General features: G+C 31.3%; 2 protein-coding genes and 2 long non-coding RNA genes across 4 annotated transcripts; 2 read left to right on the forward strand and 2 right to left on the reverse strand.

Moving 5' to 3' along the window:
• Nucleotides 1–107: 107 nt before the first annotated feature.
• Nucleotides 108–8,555, reverse strand: LOC137807340 (mitochondrial outer membrane protein porin 6). Its single transcript, XM_068607945.1, has 7 exons — nucleotides 8,223–8,555; nucleotides 5,714–5,790; nucleotides 5,268–5,335; nucleotides 4,265–4,375; nucleotides 3,839–3,925; nucleotides 2,955–3,163; nucleotides 108–593 (listed from the first exon to the last, which is right to left on the reverse strand). Exons 2-7 carry the CDS (start codon nucleotides 5,760–5,762, stop codon nucleotides 284–286), a joined length of 834 nt encoding a protein of 277 aa, XP_068464046.1. The 5' UTR covers nucleotides 5,763–5,790; nucleotides 8,223–8,555; the 3' UTR covers nucleotides 108–283.
• Nucleotides 8,556–12,973: 4,418 nt separating this feature from the next.
• Nucleotides 12,974–13,932, forward strand: LOC137805896 (uncharacterized). Its single transcript, XR_011080271.1, has 3 exons — nucleotides 12,974–13,100; nucleotides 13,622–13,727; nucleotides 13,810–13,932. It is a non-coding gene; the product is annotated as an uncharacterized lncRNA (long non-coding RNA).
• A 1,024-nt stretch (nucleotides 13,933–14,956) lies between these two features.
• Nucleotides 14,957–16,034, forward strand: LOC137805898 (uncharacterized). Its single transcript, XR_011080272.1, has 5 exons — nucleotides 14,957–15,261; nucleotides 15,354–15,427; nucleotides 15,512–15,600; nucleotides 15,684–15,715; nucleotides 15,823–16,034. It is a non-coding gene; the product is annotated as an uncharacterized lncRNA (long non-coding RNA).
• Nucleotides 16,035–19,299: 3,265 nt separating this feature from the next.
• LOC137807341 (uncharacterized) lies at nucleotides 19,300–20,533 on the reverse strand. The gene has a single exon (XM_068607946.1). The coding sequence runs from the start codon at nucleotides 20,341–20,343 to the stop codon at nucleotides 19,411–19,413; it is 933 nt and encodes a 310-aa protein (XP_068464047.1). The 5' UTR covers nucleotides 20,344–20,533; the 3' UTR covers nucleotides 19,300–19,410.
• Nucleotides 20,534–23,206: the final 2,673 nt, after the last annotated feature.

The following is a 23,206-nucleotide window of genomic DNA, read 5'->3' on the forward strand; positions in this document are numbered from 1 at the left end:
GAGTCACTATATCAAATTATAGAATTTGGTCCCAAAATTATATGCTAGATCCTGGATGGTAGTATCATAAATAAGCTACAAACCCTCTAGCCATTATGTAAGAAGAATTTCAAAACTGGGTCCTCCTTCCCGGTGCCGCTTTAGATTTCACAAATATTACTAGTTTCTCTGGTTTACCTTATGATAGGGGGCTTAAAACAACCAGCCATGCGTTTTGGAAACAATGCAAAATGATAACGGTAAAATTTGAAGTCAACAAATCAGATTTAATAGAATGGCCAAGTTAAGGCTTGAGAGAAAGAGCAAGACCGAACTTGGTGGATGAACTAAAGATCTTCGTGGAGTCGTATTCAGCTGACAGTGTTATAAGTGAATTTGGTCTCCATGCTCGTTGACATTGAAAGGCAGCTTTGCCATCATCACTGAACCGAGTCTTCAAAACTGTCTTGGGATCTATGAACTGTGAGCTCCCAATAGTAAATCTGTTCTCAAAGCTGGAAAACCTGTGTGTCATTTCAGCAGCAACTGTAAATCCATCTGGGCGATCAACATAATGAATGTAAGATGTCTTCAAGGTCTGTCCTTTATCAGCCCTGCATAGCGAGTTAATGACATGATGTAAAATATATACCCTAACAAAGCACATGAACACATTTCTTGAACTGAACAAAAAGCTTTTGCAGATGGACATCTTCACAAACTCTAAGCAGAAGTAAGAGACTGGAAACCATAAACACATCAAGTTTGGATACCACCCTCCCGTACATTAATTTTAGTAACAAATATATCTTCCAGAAAATACTTCTCCACTTTCAAACGTAAATGAAAAAACTTAATAAAAGAAAACATAAATTAATCATTTAACAAATACCCATGCCTTCAAAAATCACTAAAAACCAGCGTATTTTTAACCTCGTAAATTGTAGACATCACAATAAACCATTGAAATAACCCAAGGTTCATAAAAAATTTAAAGTACACCATGTTAAATTAATTATGGAATAGGATTAATTAATAATTAAATATTATCTTTATCATTATACATACTACAATAAGAGATATAATTATCATTATATCATCATCATCATACATATTCTATCTTTAATCATCATCTGATAATTTGAGATATGATAATTATCTTATCTATGTATATAAGTATTTGAATGGGATTCTGGTAAGGTTGGCCGGCGATAGTCGGGTTGCACTTGCATCCAAATATAATTGTGATATGAGAATTGTTTGAAATAACTATAAATTATAGTTAAAGATTCTCATTGAGTCATTAAATTTTCATTGAATCTACATACAGGGATCAATAACACACTAGGATCAAAACATTTAGATATTATGGATTTTTTCTCATTGTTGATGATGTATTTTTTCTCCTTTTATGGATTTTGTTTAATGTTGTAATTAATTATATGAGTGCTATTTATTGATTATTTGAATATTATTCACTATTATATACTTAAATAGTTATAATATCCTTAATTCAATAAGCAAAATATTTGGCTGACCATAAAACTCATTTAGTTATAATTATGTCATATTTGTTATCATGTAATCAATTAGCTTGATATTTTGTTATGTTTTCTTAATGCAAAACATCATGCTCTTGGATTTGGGCTTCAAATTTGTGATTTCCTTACTATATTAATATATTTTTTGGGTACATAACACTCTATAGTATCATCCTTCAATTAAGGAATTAATTTGAGGATATGTGCATGGCATAGATTATCATTCTCTTATGTGTACAATCTCTCTTAGTTTGCATTACTTTAACTCGGCTATTCTGGTACAATAGAAAGAATTTAAGTATTAGTTAAACATGTATTTTTGGACTTAGCTTTAAAATGTCGTCCATGATATGACTAACATTTCTCGTTTAGGAATTATCTCTTCTCTTACATCTTCAGGGATCCCCTTGATCAAGCACATTAGGCTTTTAAGTATCATTTTTTTCCTTATGGATGACTTGGAGAATGACGAATTATGCAAGGTTCCAGCAGGTCATTAGCATTGCTCGGCCATTCACATTGTTAAGGAGTACATCCGTATGCCAAGTAGTGCTTCAAATAAAAATATTGTTTTCTTTGGTATCAACACTAGGCCTTCTAAGGTTTATACTGGTGCAAGTGGTCTGGAATTTTCCTGAGATTGGATGGATCAAGGTTAATACTGATGGTACTAGCACAGGCTCTCCAGGTTTTACTGCTTGTGCTGGGATCTTAAAAGATAGTAGAGGGGAGTACATTGGGAGTTTCTCAGCATATTTGGGGATTCAAAATTCCTTGTATGCTGAAATCATGGGAGCTATTCTTGCCATTGAGCTTGCTCAGTCTGTTAGTCATAGAAGACTGGCTGGAAAGTGACTCTTTTTGGCTTTGTCAAGCTTTTTCCTCGGATATGGTGGTTCCTTGGTCTATTAGAGGGAGATGCAGAAGTGTTTGAAGATTTGCGAAGGCATGAATTTCAAGGTTTCTCATATCTCCAGGGCAGGAAATCATTGTGCTAACCTTGGAGTTGAAAATAAGTTAGATTTTATAGGGTACTCTATGTTACCTCCTTGTATTAGTTGGGAGTGTGTTATTCTTCTTACATGGGTTTGGTGTGGTCCCCCATGTTTTTGTAATCTTTTCTTTTATTCTTTTTTAATAAGATTTTCATGTGATGGGGAGATGATTGATAAATTTTGGGGTGTCAGCCTTGATGCCTAACATGAATTTAAAAAAAAAACATTATTTCAGAAAAATATTACGTGACTGTATGTCTAACCTATAAGTTATTGCCGTGCTTACAAATTTAAAATTTTATCTACCCTTTCTGATAGGTCATCACAAATATAGGTAGAAAACATAGAAAGAAATAAACAAAAAAGCAGGTAAATGAATAACATAATAATAAGACACTAGAAAACTGAACACGAAAAATATGGTACCAACATTACTTACAGCATAAGTGCTGCCGAGAAATCTGGTTTATTGAAGGCAACTCCAGCATTATATTTTGTGAACGAAGCAGAAGTTGTATTAAATCCAACTTCAGCACCCAGACAAAGATCTTTGCTGCCAATTGCAGCTGAAAGCTCCAATAGAGGGGATGGATTCAAACCAATACTAGAATCAATGGCTGCATGAGGATGAAGGTACTGCACATCCAGCTGAGGTAATATAGCATGGTTAGATACGTTGTGAGAGTGCTGAATTAAATTCATTGCTAAGCATAAAAAAGGATGTCCAGGTGCAGGAGGCTCCCCATATTGCAGGGTTTGGAAGGGACAAACAGTCATACATTAGCAGCCATAGCCCCACCATGATGAACATGACTTGGGCGGGCATTTCCAGGCTTTACCAAGCTAATCCCCAAAAAAAATCAACTTATCCTTCTTACTACTTTAAATCATTACTGGTACCATAACATAACAGATGACCTCTCTACCACACCTCCCCTCCAAAGAGAAACAGAAAGCATTCTTCCTTAAAACTAGATGATTTTGGTGCACAAGTTTATTAACTTGAGATTTCTGATTGGAAGCAATCTCAATCAAGTGAACAAACTATCATGAACAAAACACGTGATTTTCAGCATAACTTAAGGTAATAAGGAATGCATTCCCTTTTCTTGTCTAAAGTTACTTGATCAAACTTTTACTATAAAGTCCGTTTACTTCCATGCTTGAAGCTCTAGCAGAGTCGTTATATTTATGAAATCCCCATAGTTTAAAAATCAAATGTAACATTTAAAGTACTTTCTGGAGTAAAAGAATGCACTTAATTCAGTCTTGTAAATCATACATTAACATTAGCTAGCACTGGTAAATCTAGATTATACCCACCTTCCCTGACTTATGATCAGGTATGCTGAAGCTCAAAGCAGCTTTTGTACCATGCAAGACATCATTCACAGTCACTTTTGTAGATACCTGGAGAGGTAAATCAGAGAAAGCATCATTGTAGGTTCATCTCGTTAGAAAATATAAAATATTAAACACTACTTTGTCATATCTCTTAAGGTTGATTGCCATATATTCAACTCATAATTTGGTAATTAGTTTAAATACTGCTATTTATTGCAGTAGTCAATACAGCCAGTTCTCACCGTTTCCAAAATTTTCTGGTTTTATATAATGATGACCAGACCAATTACTAGGATGGTTTCCGTCCAACCAACCCATCCTATCCGATTTTCAAAACAATGGCAGCACCATTATCTATATATCAAAGGAAGCATATCTGAGTAAAAGTAGAACTCTATTTCTTACATTAGAGTATGTATCAACTTTCACATCCACTGTAGTATTTCCACTCTTGTAGAGAGTACTTATGTCACCAACAAAAACTTGATCCTTCTTCAATCCTGTTGCTATAAGCCCCTGCAAAATGGGAAAAAAAAATTGAAATTAGGCACAGTATAGACAGAGTGATGGACTAAGGGTTGCAGTAATTTAAGGCTATTTGGTAAAATACAAGTTTCCAACTGTGGTGAACATCTTTAGTACTCATAGGAATACGTAAACAATCCATGAACTGAAAGACACAACAAGTTTCCGACTTTTATGAACCCAAATGGCTCAAGAAAGGAGAAAACAATATTCATCCTCTCCCGCAGCACTTTATTTGGGAGTAAAATTCCATATTGGAGCGAAGTTTAGTTGACACTGAAGTGATTTTTGTAAGTACACATAGTTATTAATGATTTACTTAATTATGTTAAATAGATAAAACATGATTCCTAATGAAAGATAATATTTCTCTAGGAATCCAGCTGTTAACTTTATCTCGCAACTCTTGATATTTGACTAGCAATAAAATATAACAAAACTCAATTATTACTATTTTTAAGGAATGCAAATTATTAATTTAATGACATCACATCAATCAATTGAGCATTATACTAAATCTATTCATTCATCCTCTTCCTTTATTTTAATCAATAGTCGAATAACAAAGAAAGATGAAAGATGGATGCGATGAAATTTTTATCCTCATATCACCAATAATGGGATGCAATCCATTTATATCAGATTTTCTGAAGAATCATACTCCTGTTAGATGACCAGTCAAAAGGAGGAGAATATGAAAACAACATCAACAATCAATATCTTCATACCTCTTAAATTATATAATGTTCAGTATATTGTGTGTGATACCGCATATTCAAGCAAAATGGATTTTACATCAGCATCAACTGCAGTGAGATACTGAACCCTAAACTAATACAAGTAATTAAAAAGAAATAATAGCAGAGAGTGGGTTATGCATTACCAATCCAGTGGAGTTTGGAATTGACAGGCTAAACTTGTGATCAAAGTTGTAATCCTTGTATAAAAGTTCTGCATAGGAACAAGATTATTTACAACTTAATGTCACTGGTATGTTTTATAAAATTTAGATCTGACTTGATATGAAAGATAGAGGAACCAACAATCTAGATTTTCTACCATGTATTCCTTGTAAGGATCATAAAGGGTTTGAAAGTAGAGAAGTTTTAAAGACAATTTGTTCGCTAACATAGGAACTTAATGACATACAAAAATGAATATATTATGATTCCATTGTTATCAATGGCAGATAACCGAAGGCCAAATTCCAACATATAATCATGCCATTGCAGGCCTCCCCCATCACAAATAGCCTACAGTCATTGGCAAAAATTCCACCATGGCATTCAACCATTTAACAACATCATATGATTCCAAATGCAAATTTACCTTTCGCCCTTTTTCCAATATCAGAAAATGGTGCCGGACCATTGGCCATAATGACTCAGAATGAAATGCACCAAACCCTGTGAAACACAATTATTGTTTTGTATTTTGTTGTTAATTTCAGAAATAAAACTGAAAAACAAAATATAGGATACAAACCAATTAGAGTACCACAGATCATAACTGTCTCATGCAATATTTCGTTTGTAACAAAAGATTAATATTAAAATTTGTCAGCAAGTCAGATCATAATATCACTGCAGAAGTGATGAATGTATGAATGAAGGAGAAAAAGACAAATACCAAAAATACATGATTGGAAGAAACAGCTGCACAACAACATAAAATATTCTTGCTTATAAAAATAGTTTCGTATTTCCTATTTCATGAACTCATAAATTAGGATTTATTTCTTAGCAAATTTTAGGTACAATTAGCATTCGTGTTTAGGATATAGTTGGGTCACAATTGAAGCCCATGTGGACAACAATTTCCGGCCAAGTTGAGCTATATGGAGGCAAGAAGAGGTGAGGAAGGTATGTGCTACAGAGGAGCAAGAAAAGCATGACTAAGGCATGGGACATGCCTCCAATTTTCAGGCAAGCTTCATGTAGCCTAGGATTCTAATTTCAAAGATCAAAATTCTCTCCTCTTCTATTTCAAAATCTCATCCAAATATTAGATTAGTCAAGAATCAAGTTTCACATTTCATTTAGGAATCATGTCTTGTAAATTTCATTTGCATTTTTGGATAACTGACTTATAAACAACCATCTCCTTTGCAACTCACTTTGTAAGTGTGATTCCATTTCTGAGAGTCTTATCCTTTTTCTTAGGTAGAAAGTCAAGTGGTGATTCATCCTTGGTGCTTATCTTGGATAGGAGCATGGAATTTGCTTCAAAGTGGCGCACCTTGCTTCCACCACGTCTAACTTACCTCTATCTTTTCTTTGTTTGAGTTCTTATTTCTTTGCTACTTGTTCTTGTTCAGTCACTTTCTCCAATAATCAACTCTATTTATAGTTTATGTTGTTTCCTTCACTACTTGGTTCATGTCTTTTAATTCAATTTGTTCAGTTTAGTTTATTCTTAGCTCCATTCTATTTGGTGTATTTGAATCCTAGTTTTATTCTTGTGTTCGATACTAATTATATTCTTGTTCTTAATTCATTCTAAGCTTGTATAAGGAATCATTGATTTAAGCCTTTCATGAATATATTCATGACTTGAGACACGAATGACATTCAGCTCTTGTTTGATTCATGTTTCATATGCCTATGACTTCTAATGCATATATGACGTTTATCAAGAAGGGTGGTGAAACTATCAGCTATGAGCTTTATGCAACTATGCACTACTGCATACATGTCCATTTAGGTTTAACCCATGAACATAATCAGTAAATTGATCCAGGAAAAGATAAAGTAAGGCTCTAAGCAGCCCGCGATGACTCGTTAGGATTTAGGACTAAGTTGAAGCCTCTGAAGTAACATTAATGCTCACGAATAAAAATTCACATTAATCAACACTAACTTGGACCATCCCAGTCGTATTCTGCCCGAGTAGTTGGATCATCACTACCAGTCCCTTCACCCAAAACTACTTGAGGATTAGGGATAGTGTCTGCTCCCAATCGTGTTCTAACCGACTACTCCTTGGGATATTGGATAATAGCTGCTCAAGGCCCAAGCCAACGCTCTTTTTCCTGGGATACTCGTGAATCCCTCCCTACACTCTTGCGCGAGAATGGCAGAAGATGAACCAATCCATTAAGACAGGAATAATTGGCCAGATGATGACGAAGAAGATTTCGGCACGAAGAACCCTACGGTGAGGAGATTGACATAATTGAATACTCTGCCTCTAGGCAGCATCTAAACTTAACGGAGGTATATTAGACTGGAACACTACCCATGTGGAAAAGCATTTATGCTCCTTTTAGCTACCACAACCTTAACCCCTGCTATATTGAAAACGAGACACCTAAATCCTTCACTGCAACCACGGGGTGTTTATTTTTTTCAATATGATGACAATTTCACCTCATCATGTTAATCTAAAAAATCGGGACAATTAACAGAGTCAATCTCGGACATTCACATTATCATAAGCGAGTAATACAGGTTCAAAGAAACTTGACACGAAAAACTGATATTGTGAAATTGAGCAGAACAAGTGCGTTATTTTCACGCTATAAAATCAAACTACAGAAAATAAAAACTCCACCAACACATGTTAAAATAAAGCACAACAGGTTCTCAATAAACTCCACTAGTTCTCTAAGAAACACTACATAATCAAACAACTGCGCATCGCATCTTTTGATTTTATATTCACCAGATGCTCGACAAAATAACCAAACGAGAAAAAAACAACTCTATCATGCACAAACGATCGCAGACAAAAGCAAACCAATATCAAGAGATCAGGAGTAGGGGAAAAAATGGAATAAATCTAAAACGTGATGATGATAGGAGGAAATGATAGCAACATAATGATGCAGAAGCCTTACAGAGAAAGAATGATGAGTGAAGTGGAGAGAAAACGACGCGCCGCCGCCAAAGAAAGAGTGGAAGCGTAAGAGTCGTTGTCTCTCTCTCTCTCTCTCACGCAGCACCACTGGTGCAAACCCTCGGTGGGCTGCGGAAGAAAACGCAATGGTCTGGGTCTCAACTCACAAACAGTGCTGACGTGGCCTCCTTAGACCTACCTACTCACAAGCATCCCTTACAAAAGAAATATCAAAACTATAAACCTCATTGGTTGGTGAGAGAAGGCCCTTACTCAATTTACACTTTTTTAAATTAAAAACAAAATAAATAAAAAGTTATTTAATTGATGAAACAATTAAAAAATAAAAAACAATACTATAAATATCATCATTTTTATTTATTTTTTTCTTTTTCTTTGCTTTCTTCCCTCAAACGTGACCCCATTCTAAATTTGTCCCACTTTCGTTGGCTTTAATACGTCCAGGGTGTCATCCACAATTATTTACCCTGCCCTTTTGGACATCTTCCATGCTCCTTTTCCAAATTAAATATTTTTTAATCTACCTCAAGTAAAATTTGATTCATGATTATTTTATTTTAGTTAAGTATTAAATTGGAATAATGTTCTGATAATTTTATTTTAAATTTAACACGTTAACTATTTATGTCCTATGTTTATATTAAAAATTATCTGTGTTTAAAATAATTACTTTCGTATTTTGATTTTGATGTTATTGTGATTCAATTATTTGGAATCATGTTATTAATACATATAATCCGTTTTATTAATAAATAAAGATTAGCACGCAGTTACATTTCAAAATGGAGAAATTAAGTATATTAAAAATTATTACACGTTAATGTTAAAAAAGTGTGTTTGTCGGAATCGAAAACATTATTAAATTTGCCAAGATATTAGGGGCAGTTTGTAGAAGAGAATTTTTTTAGTTTCCCATGACGTTGAAAAATATGATTTTTTTTATTTTACGTTTTTAAATAATATTTTAAAGAAAAACAATTCTATAAATTTTAAAAAATAATTAAGTCTTGTTTATGTAAAACTATATTTTCAAGCAAATTTTTAAAGGATATATATCGTTGTAATTTTTCTTATAAGTAAACTTTAAAACATGTGTATTGTAAATATATCGTGTATCAAATATGCATTTAAAATCTGGATAATCTGTATTTCAATAATGATTAAAACTATGTGTCATGTTGTTTTAATTTGTTTTATTCGAGCTCTTTTATGTTGTGTTTGAAAAATAGTGAAATGAGAGGAAAATGAAAGGGAAAAAAACAATGAGAATGAGCGAGTGAATTTGTTCATATAATTTTTAGAAAACTTATCAGATTTTTTTCATGTATTTTTATTTATTAATGTTTCTCTTCTTATTCTTTTATTTATATTTAATTATGTTTTTATTTATTTTCTTTCTTCTGTGTCCGACGCCCTATAAAGATTATCCTGCAGAAGAAAATAGAGGTGGACATATGAATATTTTTATTTCATTTATATGTTTTTATTAGTTTTATAATAGATTTTATTTTTTGTATTTATGTGATCGAGAAGAGGCAAACGTAGAATAAAATAAAATTGTGGCGGAATAAACAAGGAAATGGTAACCAAGGCTGAAAAAGAAGGGACAGCACCAGGTATTGGTATTATCATTTAAGAAAATAAAATATATTAGAATTTATTTTTTACTTATTATTCTTATTGTTTGGTAATCTAATAATTGTATTGGTAACATCCTATTAAACATTATCTAATTAATATATAAATATATATAACTATCTCATTTATCTTAAAATATTTTTTTATATGAATTTTAATATATATTTTAAAAAAAATATTTAAGTTAAAGTCATCTCATCCTTTAGTTGTTTCCTGAAGAGCTTCATTACCTACAAACTCATTTACTCCCGTATAACCGTATAAATCATCACATATTAAAGAAAACAAATACAAAACAAACACACAGGTAATGAATATTTAACCACAAATACAAAACAAACACCCAAATAACTATTTTTAAGAATTCTAATATAAATTTAACTTTTAATAACAAGCATAATCCTTCAAATTCTCATAATTTGCACAAATTCATCAAGTGTCTATCACATTCCTCGTCCATCTTACCCATGTCAGATTTTTACTGACTTATATACTATACTCAGACACTTGACTCTACTTCCGTAAGACTTGACACAATCATGTGCATAATTATCTCATTATCTCAGAGGACTTCTGCTCTGATTAGTTATTTCAAACCTCAAACTCAGCCAAATGAACCTCCTTCGACTCTCACTAACTGAATAGTTTCATCTATATGATTTCATTATATCAGTAGAATCAAGATTGTCTCATTCAAAAGATACTCACAAATCAATACTCCCTAATAATAATCTCAACACGGTATTTCCTTTTCTGAAAATATTATATCTTGATCACACTTTCACCTTATTGCATATTTTGTTTACCACATCAATGCATCATTCAATCACATTATATTTTAAACTCTCTAAACACATAAATAAGTTCCTTTAATCATATTTTTAAATAAAATTTAAATTTTTCACTTAAAGCCAATCCACAATAATAAACCAGGCTTTCAAAAGCAAAAATAAAAATTTTAAGCCTTTAAAAAATAAAAAAAAACTGGCTTAACGAAATTGAACCTGAAGCACCCCAAAATTTCCCCATTTTTGCTTGAACGAAATTTCATCTCGTTTGAGCGAAAATGGACCAAAAAGTACCTAATAATTTATCCTAATTTTGCTTGAACGAAATCTCTTCTCGCTTGAGTGGAAATGGACCCAAGAACACCTCATATTTTCATTCAAGCGAGAATCTTCTCACGTGAGTGAAATATGTAGAAAATCGTTTATAAAATCTTATCTATTTCACATTTTTGCCGAAAATTTCTCATTCAAATTGTTATGTTATCAAATATTTTTTTTTTATTAGCAATATATGTTATCAAATATACTAAACCAAAATAACAAATTCACTACTAGAGTTAGATAATTACTCTACTATAACTATTCTATAAATCTATAATACCGCATATTAAATATCTCTAAATCAAAATCAAACAAATTCACTGCTAGAGTTGGATAATTACTCTACTATAACTAATCTATAAATCTATAATACTGCATATTAAATATCTCCGAATCAAAATCAAACAATCAATATTCAACAACGTTATCCTTTAAATGATTTATCAAACTATTTAAATACATTCATTTATGTGGGTTATGACTCACCTTTAACTGTTTTCTTGTCATAATTAGGAGGTTACTTGCCACAATCATTTGTAATCAATGGGAGATTAATTGCCACAATCAATTGCAATCAATGTGAGGTTAATTGCTACTATCAATTGCAATCAATAGAAGATTAATTGTCATTAATTGTATTTATTATTGTTGTCTCCTAAAACCACTATATATATAGTGGCTTCCTTCAAGCAATGTAACACACAACAAACAACAACACACTTGTTTCCTCTCTCTTTTCCTATACTCTCTATTTTCTCTTTTTGCTCTTGGGTGTAAGTAAGTGTTTAACCCATATAGAGAGAATTTGTTTTGGGGCTATTTATCATTAGCCTGAGAGGAATTCATTGTACTCCCAGTACCATTATATTGAAAGTTTTAACTCTCTCGCCGATGGTTTTTTACCTCTATTTAAAGGGTTTTTCACCTAAAAATTCTGGTATCATTCTCACTTTACTTGTTACTTTAATTTCTCATAATCTTTGGTTGAAATTATCATGCTTCCGCACACGATATTCCTACAATTTACTTATTCAAATAAAAAATAATATAATTCTATAACATACACTACAAAAAAAATGTGTAAAAAATGGCGGTTTTAATATGGCGGTTATTAATAACCGCCACAAATTTCAGCATAATACGTCATTTCATTAACTGCCACAATTAACTTTCAAATTATGTCATTTTTAACTGTCATAATTTTCTTTTAGAGAAAACTTTTTATTCCTTTATTCTTATATTTACATTTTTAACTTGATTTAAAAATCCTTCAGATTTTCCCTTGAAAATTGATTTTCTTTTTGAAAACTTAAGAAAATAATTTTTTTTTGAATTTCAGTTTGAAAAAACCCTAACTCCTAACACTCATCACTCTCGTCCCTCTCTCTGCCTCACATGAACCCTAAGCTTAATGCTCTCACGAACCCGCGCTCTCTGCCTCCACACGAACCTAGCGCTCTTCGCCTCAACACGAACCCTAGCACTCTCTGCCTCTACACGGAACCGATTTGAAGGTAATTAACCTGCTGTGCATTCCTTATACTTATGGTAGTTTGTCATTGTTAAATCTAGTTTTTCATATGCTGCTTTGTCCTTTACATTTTAGGTTTTATGCAATGAACCCTAACTCTTCCTCCACACGAACCCGCGCTCTCTGCCTCCACACGAACCCGCGCATCATTCTTCTTGTTGAGATGTTGCAGGTAACATGAATGTCAGCTCCTCCTGTGGTTTCTATGGTCATATAATTTTTAGTATGTCTGTGTCTGGTTGTGAAATTGGAGGAAGCAGAAGCGGACAACGGCGAGCCGAACGGGCATATCTGAGTGTCGTCCGATGCAGCCAAGTACTCCTCGCAGGCAGTTGCGAGTCCGTTGTTCCCCGGGGTTGAGAAGCTCTCGTTGTTGTTCAAGGATTCTTGCAAGGAGCTGCTTGAGCTTCAGAAAGAGGTTTTCCTTACTCTACCGATTGGTAATTTTTGGGAATTTAATTTGTTTAAGGTCTTGATTTTATTGTTGTTGTGTTTTGGTTGGAAGATTGATGGGAGACTCTACAATCTTAAGAAAGATGTCTCAGTTCAAGACTCTAAGCATCGAAAGACACTTTCTGAGGTGATTCTCGAATCTACTTGGTTTGTGTTATGCTAAAATTTGCAATTGTTCTTGCTGAGCATTTGGATCAATGGGTGTGAGGTTGTTGTAGGTTAATTGGTCTTCTAGAGTTTGAGCCTTAGGTATATTTTGGTTGCAGAGGAAGAACTTTATCGTTCACTGTAGTCATATTAAACATGGTCTCAAACCAAAATAAATTGCAATATAGTAATTATTTCTTTTAAAAATTACATTTGTTAGTTCTAAGCTCCTTCTTTTGTGCTTTATTATTTTGCATTTTTCAGAATGAAGATCTTTTATACCTTGTTATCTAACTAGGTCAGAATAATAATGAGCTTTATTATTATGTTTATGTTTTATGTTTTATTGGTAGATCAATTCCTCCTTTGTCTTTGAAATATAATCCCAGCGAGAAACAACTAGTCAAACAATTGAGTTGATAAAAGTATTTCAGTTGATTCGTGTGGTTTTTACCATTATTCATGTTAGGAAAGTTTACCAATGGTTGGTTATTTCTGCAGTATTTAATGGAGTTCAATAGCAGCCCATGTGATTTGATGGAGCTTTCACCTCTTTTTTCTGATGATAGCCGTGTTGCTGAGGCTGCTTCGGTTGCCCAGAAATTACGTAAGAATTGATATGCCTTTTAATTTATATAATGCTTTAACCTAATTATGTCAACACTATGCTAATATTGTTTATTTTCAAGGTCATTTGCTGAAGAAGATATTAGAAGACATGGAATACATGTTCCATCAGCTATGGGAAATGCAACTGCTAGCAGAGGCTTAGAAGTTGCAGTTGCTAATTTGCAGGAATACTACAATGGTAAATATTTTTTTTTATGAAAAACAGGGACATGTTTATTCAATAACTTACATTGAAATAACTTTAATTTATTCAATACATTTGGACTAACTTTTTTTTTTTTGAAGTCTCGATTTTGTTTCAAAGTAAATGAAGATTTGGCTAAAAGAGATGTTATTTGTTGTGAGCATTGGTGAAGCTTGTGTTTCCTGGAATCCTTTATTTTATATGCATATTCTTGTTGATTTTATGGCTATTAAGAGTCATACTTTTTGTTTTAGAAAATTCTTAATGTTTATATGTAACTTGATTGTGGAAATAAATCAATGGTAAATATATCAGGATAACTAGATATTTTAGAGACTAGTTTGCTAGTGATATCTTTTTAAGTTCAACCTCTTTTCCCTCTGTAGGTTTTCTTTCATTGGCTAGAATTTTTTTTTTTTGTTGGTTTTGTTTTTTGGTTTTTAGTTTCAATCCCTTGGATTATAAATTATTGATGTCTGTATAGCTAGGTAAAGTATGAAATAAACAACCGTTCAACTCTCATAATTGCTTAGTTGCTCATTTTCTCTTTACTTTGTTGATCTTATTATCTACTCCATCCCCTATGCACTGGTTCCTTTTGCAGCTAATTGATGAAACAATAGGAGAAGTAAAGGTTGAGCTGATATGAAGTTAGTTGCTGAGATTTGAGCCATGATTTTGGGAAAATACAATGCATCAAAGGAAGGCAAAGGCAGAGATGGCCAAACATTCAGATGCCTTTATCACCTTACCAAGTTAGCATGAACTGATATTGCAATTTTTTTAAGGCAAAGATATTTTAAATTCCTTATTTAGTTAAATCCTTCATTTCTTCTTTGTATGGATATTTTTTGTGGGCACATGTGTATGATGTAATATACCTCATGCAAATGGAGTTGCTAGTATGGAATTGGAAAGTGAATGCACACAAGATATGCCTTAAGTCTTCTAGAGATGTATTGTCTATTAGCTATTTGAAATTATTGTGAATGGAGTTTACTCTTATTTTTCCATCTAATATCAGTTTTTATTCTTTATGGACTTCCAATGATTTTGTAAATTAGTCAATTAATGTTATTCGGAAGGGTGAAATGGTTTAATATTTTTCTTAGCATCAATGTGAGAACTTAATGTTGTTAATGCTAAATTGTTCATCTTTTCTTTGTTCTAACCCCATGCATGTGCATCCCTTGAACCCAACTATCAACCTCCTGTGACATTTGTTGTAGTTCAAAAGCGTCATCACCCAAGACTCTTTGCTAGCAACCATCATGACAAGAGTTCTGTTGACAAGAGTGTGTTGACAAGAGTGGCAACATATTGCCTGGTATTTACTTTAGTTCACTATTTGGTGCCATATCCTTTAAAGAAACTTGTTTAACTATGGTGGTAAATAATTTTACTTATAAAATATTGCAGACACAATTGTTGATTTTAAAATCTGCCATCCAACAGAGTTTGGCTTTTATCTTCATAGCCATGCTAGAATACAGGTGAGATCTTTTACTCTTTTTGCTCATAACTTGTAATTTTATGTTAAATTACATCCTCACTGATGTAAACCATGTGTTACACAGGGTACAAGCCGTCCTGCTCACTATCACGTGGGTGAAAACAATTTTACTGCAAATGCTTTGCAAACTCTTACTAACAACCTTTGCTACACGTAAGTTTGTCTGCGTTGCTTTTCAAATTCCCGTGTTCCCATTTTTAGACAGGATACTAAATTTGATGTTTTTGTTTTGTTAGATATGCTAGATGCACTCAATCTGTTTCCATTGGTGAGTTCCCCCTTCTTATGTCTTGTTTAATGGACTCTTAATGTTACTTTTACATATATTCATTACTGTAATATTCAAATTCATTTACTTAAAATTATTTATTTCAGGCATCAGACACTAGAAGTGGTGCTCCATCACCTAATCAAATAATAGAATCAAGTGGTGGAAGCAAAACTGATTAAGAATATGTATTTTAATTTTAAACTTGATTAGGGATGTATGAACTTTTGAACAATTATGTGTGTAATTTTAAACTTGATTAGGGATGTATGAACTTTTTATGTGTTTTAATTTTCATTTACATATAAACTTTTGAACATTATTATGTGTGCTTTAATATTCAATGAAATAAATGGATGATTATAACTTTATACATTATTTTATTTTATTATGAAAAAGTGGTGGTTAATTTTTATAATTGTATGAAACAGATTATAAATGTGGTTAAATTTTATAATTGTATAAAATAGATTATAAAAAGATTAAAAAAAATGGTGGTTAAATTTTATAATTGTATAAAACAGATTATAAAAAGTGGTGGTTAAATTTTATTTATTCAGAATTAAAATTACGTCAGTTAAAAACGTCACTACTTACTTATATTATGGCGCCAGAATCTTCTTCAATGAATGTAAATTGCGATAGTTATAACTGACACTACTTACATATAAAAACCGTCACTATTTACACTATGTTTAAAGTGGCGGGTGTTGCGGCGGGTAGACTAAAACCGCCATATTAAACTTTGTGGCGGCCAGTTCTATGGCGGTTTGGAAAACCGCCACAAGCGTATATTGTGGCGGTTATAAACGCCAGTTTATACGAAAATAACCGCCACAATATACACTTTTTTTGTAGTGATATACTATTTCACATTCTAATCTCAATCAACTTCTAATATAATAAAAAACAAACAATCTTGCAAGAATTTTTGAGACGGATGATCACGTCACCCTTAAATCCAGATCTTATAGCCTAGGGTTTTATTAGAAAATTTAAAACTAACTTCCCTCACTTGAACTTGACTAGATACTCACTAAGAGCTCCAAACCTATAAAAAACTTAAGGGTAGCTTAACCTACACCACAAAGTTTGATAAAAAATCTAACTATATGACTAGGTTCCTGAGCTAATAGAGATTAACATTGAAACTAAGAGAGTCACATACAAAACCTAAACAGAAACAAACTTAACAGATTCAATATTTGACTAAAAGAAAAAAACAAAAATGAACTTACTCTATCAAATTTTTTTATCAGACAAACATGTAGTATTTGTTGTCAGGAGTTTAATGACTTGTTTAATGACTGATGAGTGAGGAGAGCAGAATCTTAGGAAAAAGGTATAAGAAAGGAAAAAAGAATTTTTTTTAGAAAGATAATGATTTTATTAAAATAAAATTTGAATAGTTGAATTTTTATTTATATACTCTTTTAACCTTAATAATAAAATATTCAAGTGTACCAATTCTACTGATTATTTCTTTTCTGAATCCTTACAATATTAAAATTATATTTGCCCTAAACTAATGTAATTGGAAATAATTAATGTAATTAATTCAGGGAAATAGGAAAATGTTAAGAACTTAAATTAAATTAGGAATTTTCTATAAATCAAAATAAAAGTTGTGAAGCTTTGAATATTAATAAGAGGTTAATACAAATATTAAGATTTGTTATAGTAATTAATTAGATTTCAGTAAATAAATAATTGGTATTAAACTATTTAGCAAATTCTAAGAGTTAATTAGTTAAATAATATTTTAGAGGATGTTATATTAAATAAATGTAAAATTTATTTGGACTAGAGTTATATTAGTTGGATTTTTTTCTACCTTTGGGCTAGCAATACTTATCCTAGATTTCAAATTCGTTTGTTTTTATGCAGACCGAAAAAGAGTTAATGTACTTTTAAAAATATTTAAAAAGAGAAAATACGTAAAACCAGGTGGAATAATTAAAAAAATATATTCTATAAATTTTATAACAAAATCGAGAAGATTTGTAGGAAAAGATAGGTATACAAATGATTAGTAGTAAAATTATAATTTATTATTTAATATTTGGTGCGACTTTAGCGTATATATATTTTAGCATAAATGGGCTATAATCAAGACACATAAATCATTATACTAAATTTTAATCTCATATTCATTTTTTTTTTGTTTTTTTTTTCTCTCAAATTTCGTTTTTAATTTTTCCTATTCTTCTATTTGTTTCTTCTAAAATTTGTTTGTTGTGCTTCATTCATAAAAAAAAAACTAAATCAGTTCATGAAATCAAGATAAAAAAAAATGAGATTTGCACGACATGAGTTTATTCTTTTATTTTCTAATTTTGATTTTGGACTTTATGATTAAAATTTATGTTTTCAATTTTATAATTAAATTAGAAATTGATTGAATATTGATTTGATGACTAATGATTAGTTACAAATTAGTTTTTTTATGGTAATTTAAGTTAATTTATATCACTAGTTTAGTTAATTGAATCACTTAATTATTTAAACTTTAAACTAAATCTTTAGAAAATTGCAATAGGAGGACTGTTTGTTTTTTTAACATGTGAAACTGGTTTGATTTCATCTTTTTGATTTTAGCGTTTGATTAGTGTTGTTCTTCAATTTGTGTTTAAGGATTTTATATCTTTAAACCCTCGACTTATTTTTTACAAAAGAATACTAAAAATTTAATACATTAAATACATGTCATCTAATAATCTACATAGATTGTAGTCTAGCTATATTATAAAATTTAAAGAAAAATGTAGTTTATTTGATTTAAAAACGATATTGCCAAACACTTTCCTTACTTAGGCTTTTCATTCCTTGAAAGTTCAATACGTAGTCTTTATGAAGTCCATTATTCTTGTTTAATTGTTTTCTGATATTCTTTTTACTAAAAAAAACAATGAGTTGGGTAAACAAGTAAGTCAAAGCAAACATAAAAGCTAACAAGAAAATAGAAGAACTAATTTTGATACAATTAGTCGGACTAATGGAAAAACAGCAAGCATAACTATAAATATAAAACTCTAAATAATTTCGAGTTAAATTAAATTAACTTACTTTTTATTTTCTTGGAGAAGTTTGACTTGGACAAACTCATAATAACTCTAGAAATTAAGTAATAACAATATTAATAGGGTTAATATATTGTTGCTAATATTTCTTGTAGTGTTAGTAGAATTAATAATGACATGACTTATTACATATAGCTGTTGTTTTTTTATGTTATTCCCCAACTTCTATATTACTCTTTTACGGAGGAAGATGTACTTAATTTAGTAATTAATAAATAAGTGTGGTTGACAGATTTTTTGTCCAAAAATGAAATTTAATTATAGGGATAACAATAACCATAATGAAAATGATAGAAAATAAGATGTAATTTCGAAATTAGAGAGCGAATTTACAAAAAAAATGAATGTAAAAGTATTTCAAAATCAAGTAATTAACCTAATTTTGACTCAAATTTTATTGATCTAGTTTATTTTGAAAAGTAGAAGACAGTAACTTAAACACACAGAGGAACCCTGTTCCATTGTTTTCAATGAATGTAATAGTTAAGAAGTAGGGAGCAGAAGTGATATCAAAATGAAATAAGATATTATAACATTATTAGTATCATGATATATAAAAAAATAAAATATGAAAAAGATATAAATTGCAAATGTGGAGAATGAAGATCACCTAAGCTAAGGTATATGGTAGAACTTGGATGGGTTCAAAGAATGAGTGTGGTTGAAAAAGGAGAGAGTTCGAATCCACTTCTCTTGATTCTTCAGCAAATGAACTGCAATAGTGTCATTCCAAAGCTCGTGGCTACACACGGAGGGTGGATCTGGGTAGTTGTACATAGACCACTTAGCATTGAACCTATTTTTTCCACGGCGAGCCCATCGCATCCAATCTCCAAACACCTTATCCTCTGGGCCCTCCACGTGTTTCTTGGGAATATCAGAGCCGTGGATCCACTCCACAATGTCCCAGGACACCACAAACCCCATCCCAGACATGTAGTGTTTGAAGGGGTCCATGCTTCCACACGGTATGACGAATCCATAGTATAAATCTTCCCTCGGCAGCGGCCTCAACGACCGCACCAAACTGTTGATCCTCACGTACGTGTCATCATCCGCTTTCATCACGTAGTGGAAGGGAGGGTAGGGCCCCACGCCGCTCGTGTCGTTGAACATCTCGGGCAGGCTCGTGAAGAACGTCGACGTTTTGCCCTTGTTCATGTTCTCGGTGCAGTTCAGGATGATGATGTCGTTGTGAAGCATGATCTCCAACGCCACCATCACTTTCTGATCCTCTTTTGTGAGATTGCAGAACACGAACTTCACCTCCACTTTAGCGCCCTCCCAGGTTTGCGTGCCGTACACGAGGCGCAGGAAGTGTCGTCGTAGGTACTGGTCGGGGAGGGTCAGAACGGAGATCAGGATTCGAAGGTCTTCTGATTCGTTTCTTGTGGGTGCTGTTTCGTTTGAGGGAGCAAATCGACCCAACCTTAGTAAACCACTGAATCGAACTTCGTTAATTGAGGCGAACAAGCAGAGGAAGACGACGAATATGAAACAATAGCACATGAATCGCCCCCGGTTGGGCTTTGGGTACTTTGACGCCATTGTTCAAGCTTCGGAAAAGAAAGTGAAGTATGGCATTTTCTTCCGGAAATGAAATTTGTAGTGTAGGGAGCGATGATACTAATAAAATTTGAAGTTTCTTAGATGTAACGCATAGGAGAACATTTTCGTGCTACTGGGATTTCCTTTTGACTTCTCCTCTTCTAAAGTAAATGTTGAGTAACTCAAATCCATTGCACCTTTTCTTTTTTCTTTATTGAACCAAATAGAAAAAAATTAATAAAAAACAATAAAAAAATATAAATTTAGATGTATTTTTGTTTGGTGACAATAAAATGTCATTACAAAATAATTAGATGGAGGGAGAATTGATGAGTTTGAATGGTTATGATGGTTTCTATTATTAAGGTATTTATTAATAATCCGTAATATGTTGGGATGGTGGAGTTGGGCCTAAACGTTGGGCGCGTGAAATTGTTGAGTGTGGTTAGTGGTTTGGTCAACTTTTTGTAATTAGGCGTATTTGCATGAACAAAGGAGGCTTCGGCATCATTCACGCTATACTTGATTACGATGCAAGTAACGACGTTGACTACCAAATCATTCTTTAAGATCCTCAGTTAAAATACCAGAAACTGTATTTATTTATTCAATAAATTTTATATACTAATTATGATAAAGATACCTAGAGAAAATAACAAATATAAAAAAGTTAGCTAAAGTGATGTCTTAAGAAATGTGAAATGAATAATAATTCATAGTAGAAAAAATAGTTTTCTGGCAGCTGAAGCAGCAGCTTGAAGTATTGTTCCCCGTGCTAGCATAACGTGAAAATCATGAAACTCCACTTTTTCAGCCAAAACACAATAAACAATACTTTTGTGACGGTGGCAGATCGGTTACAATAAAAAAGAATTACGTGTTTTCCTTTGCAATTGCTTATTAATAATGACATTTTTTTCTTCACAACCTATTTTTTTTTATAATTATCTAACAACTCCTTTTAAATAATAAATATTATATTCATATGATAATAATAAATATTTAAATCAAATAATAATATATACTTATAATATAATTATATAAAATAATAATAAGAGTCTCCAAATGTCACTGACTAATTGACAAACTAGAGGATTTGTTTTAGACCAATTTTTTTGCACTGCATACATTGGCGAAGGTAACTAGTAAAATGCAAATGGTGATAAGCATAGAATTTCCGTTCCAATTATTCAAATAATTCAATAATTATGTTTATATTCTTATTTAAATTTATAATTAATGATTTTTTTTATTACATCTTAATGTTGATTTTATTTTATTTTGAATTGAATGACTAGAAGTCTGAATTTAGTCCTTTTTTATTCAAATGTAACTCATTAATGTTCTTGAACGCTAAAATTAATGAGTTGGATTAAAATAAAATAAAAATATCATATTCAAACTTTTCATTAGAAAATTTCAGACGATAGAATCAAAATTTAGTTATAAGGGTCCATTTTGATTTTGAATTTTTGAATAATCGATAATGGAAAATATTCAATAATTTAAATAATTATAACCGATTGTTCTAACGTTACTAGTTTGATACCTTATGGTGATTTTTTTTAAAAAAAAATAAGATGATGTAATGTGAAATTATAAATAAGTAGTTAAATTAATATAATTAATAATAGTATGAGGACAGAAATATTTAAAAATATAATTAACTAAAACTTTAAAATATTATAAATTGAAAATGATTTAGTATTATAAACTGTATTTAATATATATTTATTGAATATTTTTAAATATTTCACTGTAAATAGCATTGGTTGTACAATTTGCACTTATATTATTATAATTAAAAAGTTTGTTTGATCATGAGTCTTCAAAGTGCAGTATATAACTCTCAATGTATAAATATAGATAATGGGACCTTGGTAAATAAATTTTCATATGAGATAGTGTCTGACCTCCAATTTATTCATTATCATAGCAAAATACATGTAAAAGAAATTGTCTCCATTTAACTTTTATATGACATGTAATAACATGAATTCTCACTATCCTTAATTACTTGTAGTGTAACCCTATTGTGGTAACTATTTGATTGATCAATTATGCAATAATATTACATGAATCTCACCTTCAAGTGTACACTATGCGATAATATTACATGATAACTCTCACCTTCAAGTGTATTTTATGTGTTGGTAATTCTAAATAGTTGATTGAATAAAACATTTGAAAAAAAAAGAGCTTTTATATCAATCTCTGAATAACTTTATTCTGTATATACAGATCATATAAATTCAATTATTTTGTTTTTTTATTGGTCTTATTCCATATATGAAATATAAAATTTAGAACAAGAGGAAGATAATATGAACTGATCTCTATTATTATTTTTTTCTCTTTTCTTGGCTTTCAATCACAAAGTCTTGAGTTTGTTCAACAAAGAACTCCTCTTTCAATTCAACATTCAAAAATGTTATCTTCAAATTCAAATAAAATAATGTCCACTATTTTTAAGCTCATGTTTTGTTTGGGTTAGGGAGTTTAATTGAGGAAGCTCTAATGTTTTGTTTGGATTAGGGAGTGTAATTGAGGGAGTGAATTTGAGATGATTTGAAAGAAAGTGTAAAAAAATTTAGGATGTTTAGATTAAAGTAAATAGAGTTGAAAGTGTAAGAAAAGTTTATGAAAGTTTGTGAGTGTGATGGGTGTGATTGAAATTATATTTTTTTAATTTATAAAAATATAACTTTACACATTTTCCTTACATTTAAAAATTATTGAAAAATTAATTTGATTGATTATTTGTGAATTATAATTGTTTTGAATTAAAATATTGTTTTGAATTAAAATATTATTTTCGCAATTGAAATTTCCGGTACTATTTTCAAGCTTACTTTGTAAAAAT

The sequence above is a fragment of the Phaseolus vulgaris genome, chromosome 3 (assembly GCF_000499845.2).
Source record: "Phaseolus vulgaris cultivar G19833 chromosome 3, P. vulgaris v2.0, whole genome shotgun sequence".
NCBI classification, from domain to species: Eukaryota; Viridiplantae; Streptophyta; class Magnoliopsida; order Fabales; family Fabaceae; genus Phaseolus; species Phaseolus vulgaris.

Bases quoted from the DNA above. Each gene is read 5' to 3' on its own strand.
- LOC137807340 (XM_068607945.1), bottom strand. From the start codon at position 5,762: ATGGCCAATGGTCCGGCACCATTTTCTGATATTGGAAAAAGGGCGAAA. The intron at 5,336-5,713 runs GTAAATTTGCAT...GTTCCTATGCAG, and splicing joins TATTGGAAAAAGGGCGAAAG to AACTTTTATACAAGGATTAC. The intron at 4,376-5,267 runs GTAATGCATAAC...CCCATTTTGCAG, and splicing joins TTCCAAACTCCACTGGATTG to GGGCTTATAGCAACAGGATT.
- LOC137807341 (XM_068607946.1), bottom strand. From the start codon at position 20,343: ATGGCGTCAAAGTACCCAAAGCCCAACCGGGGGCGATTCATGTGCTAT.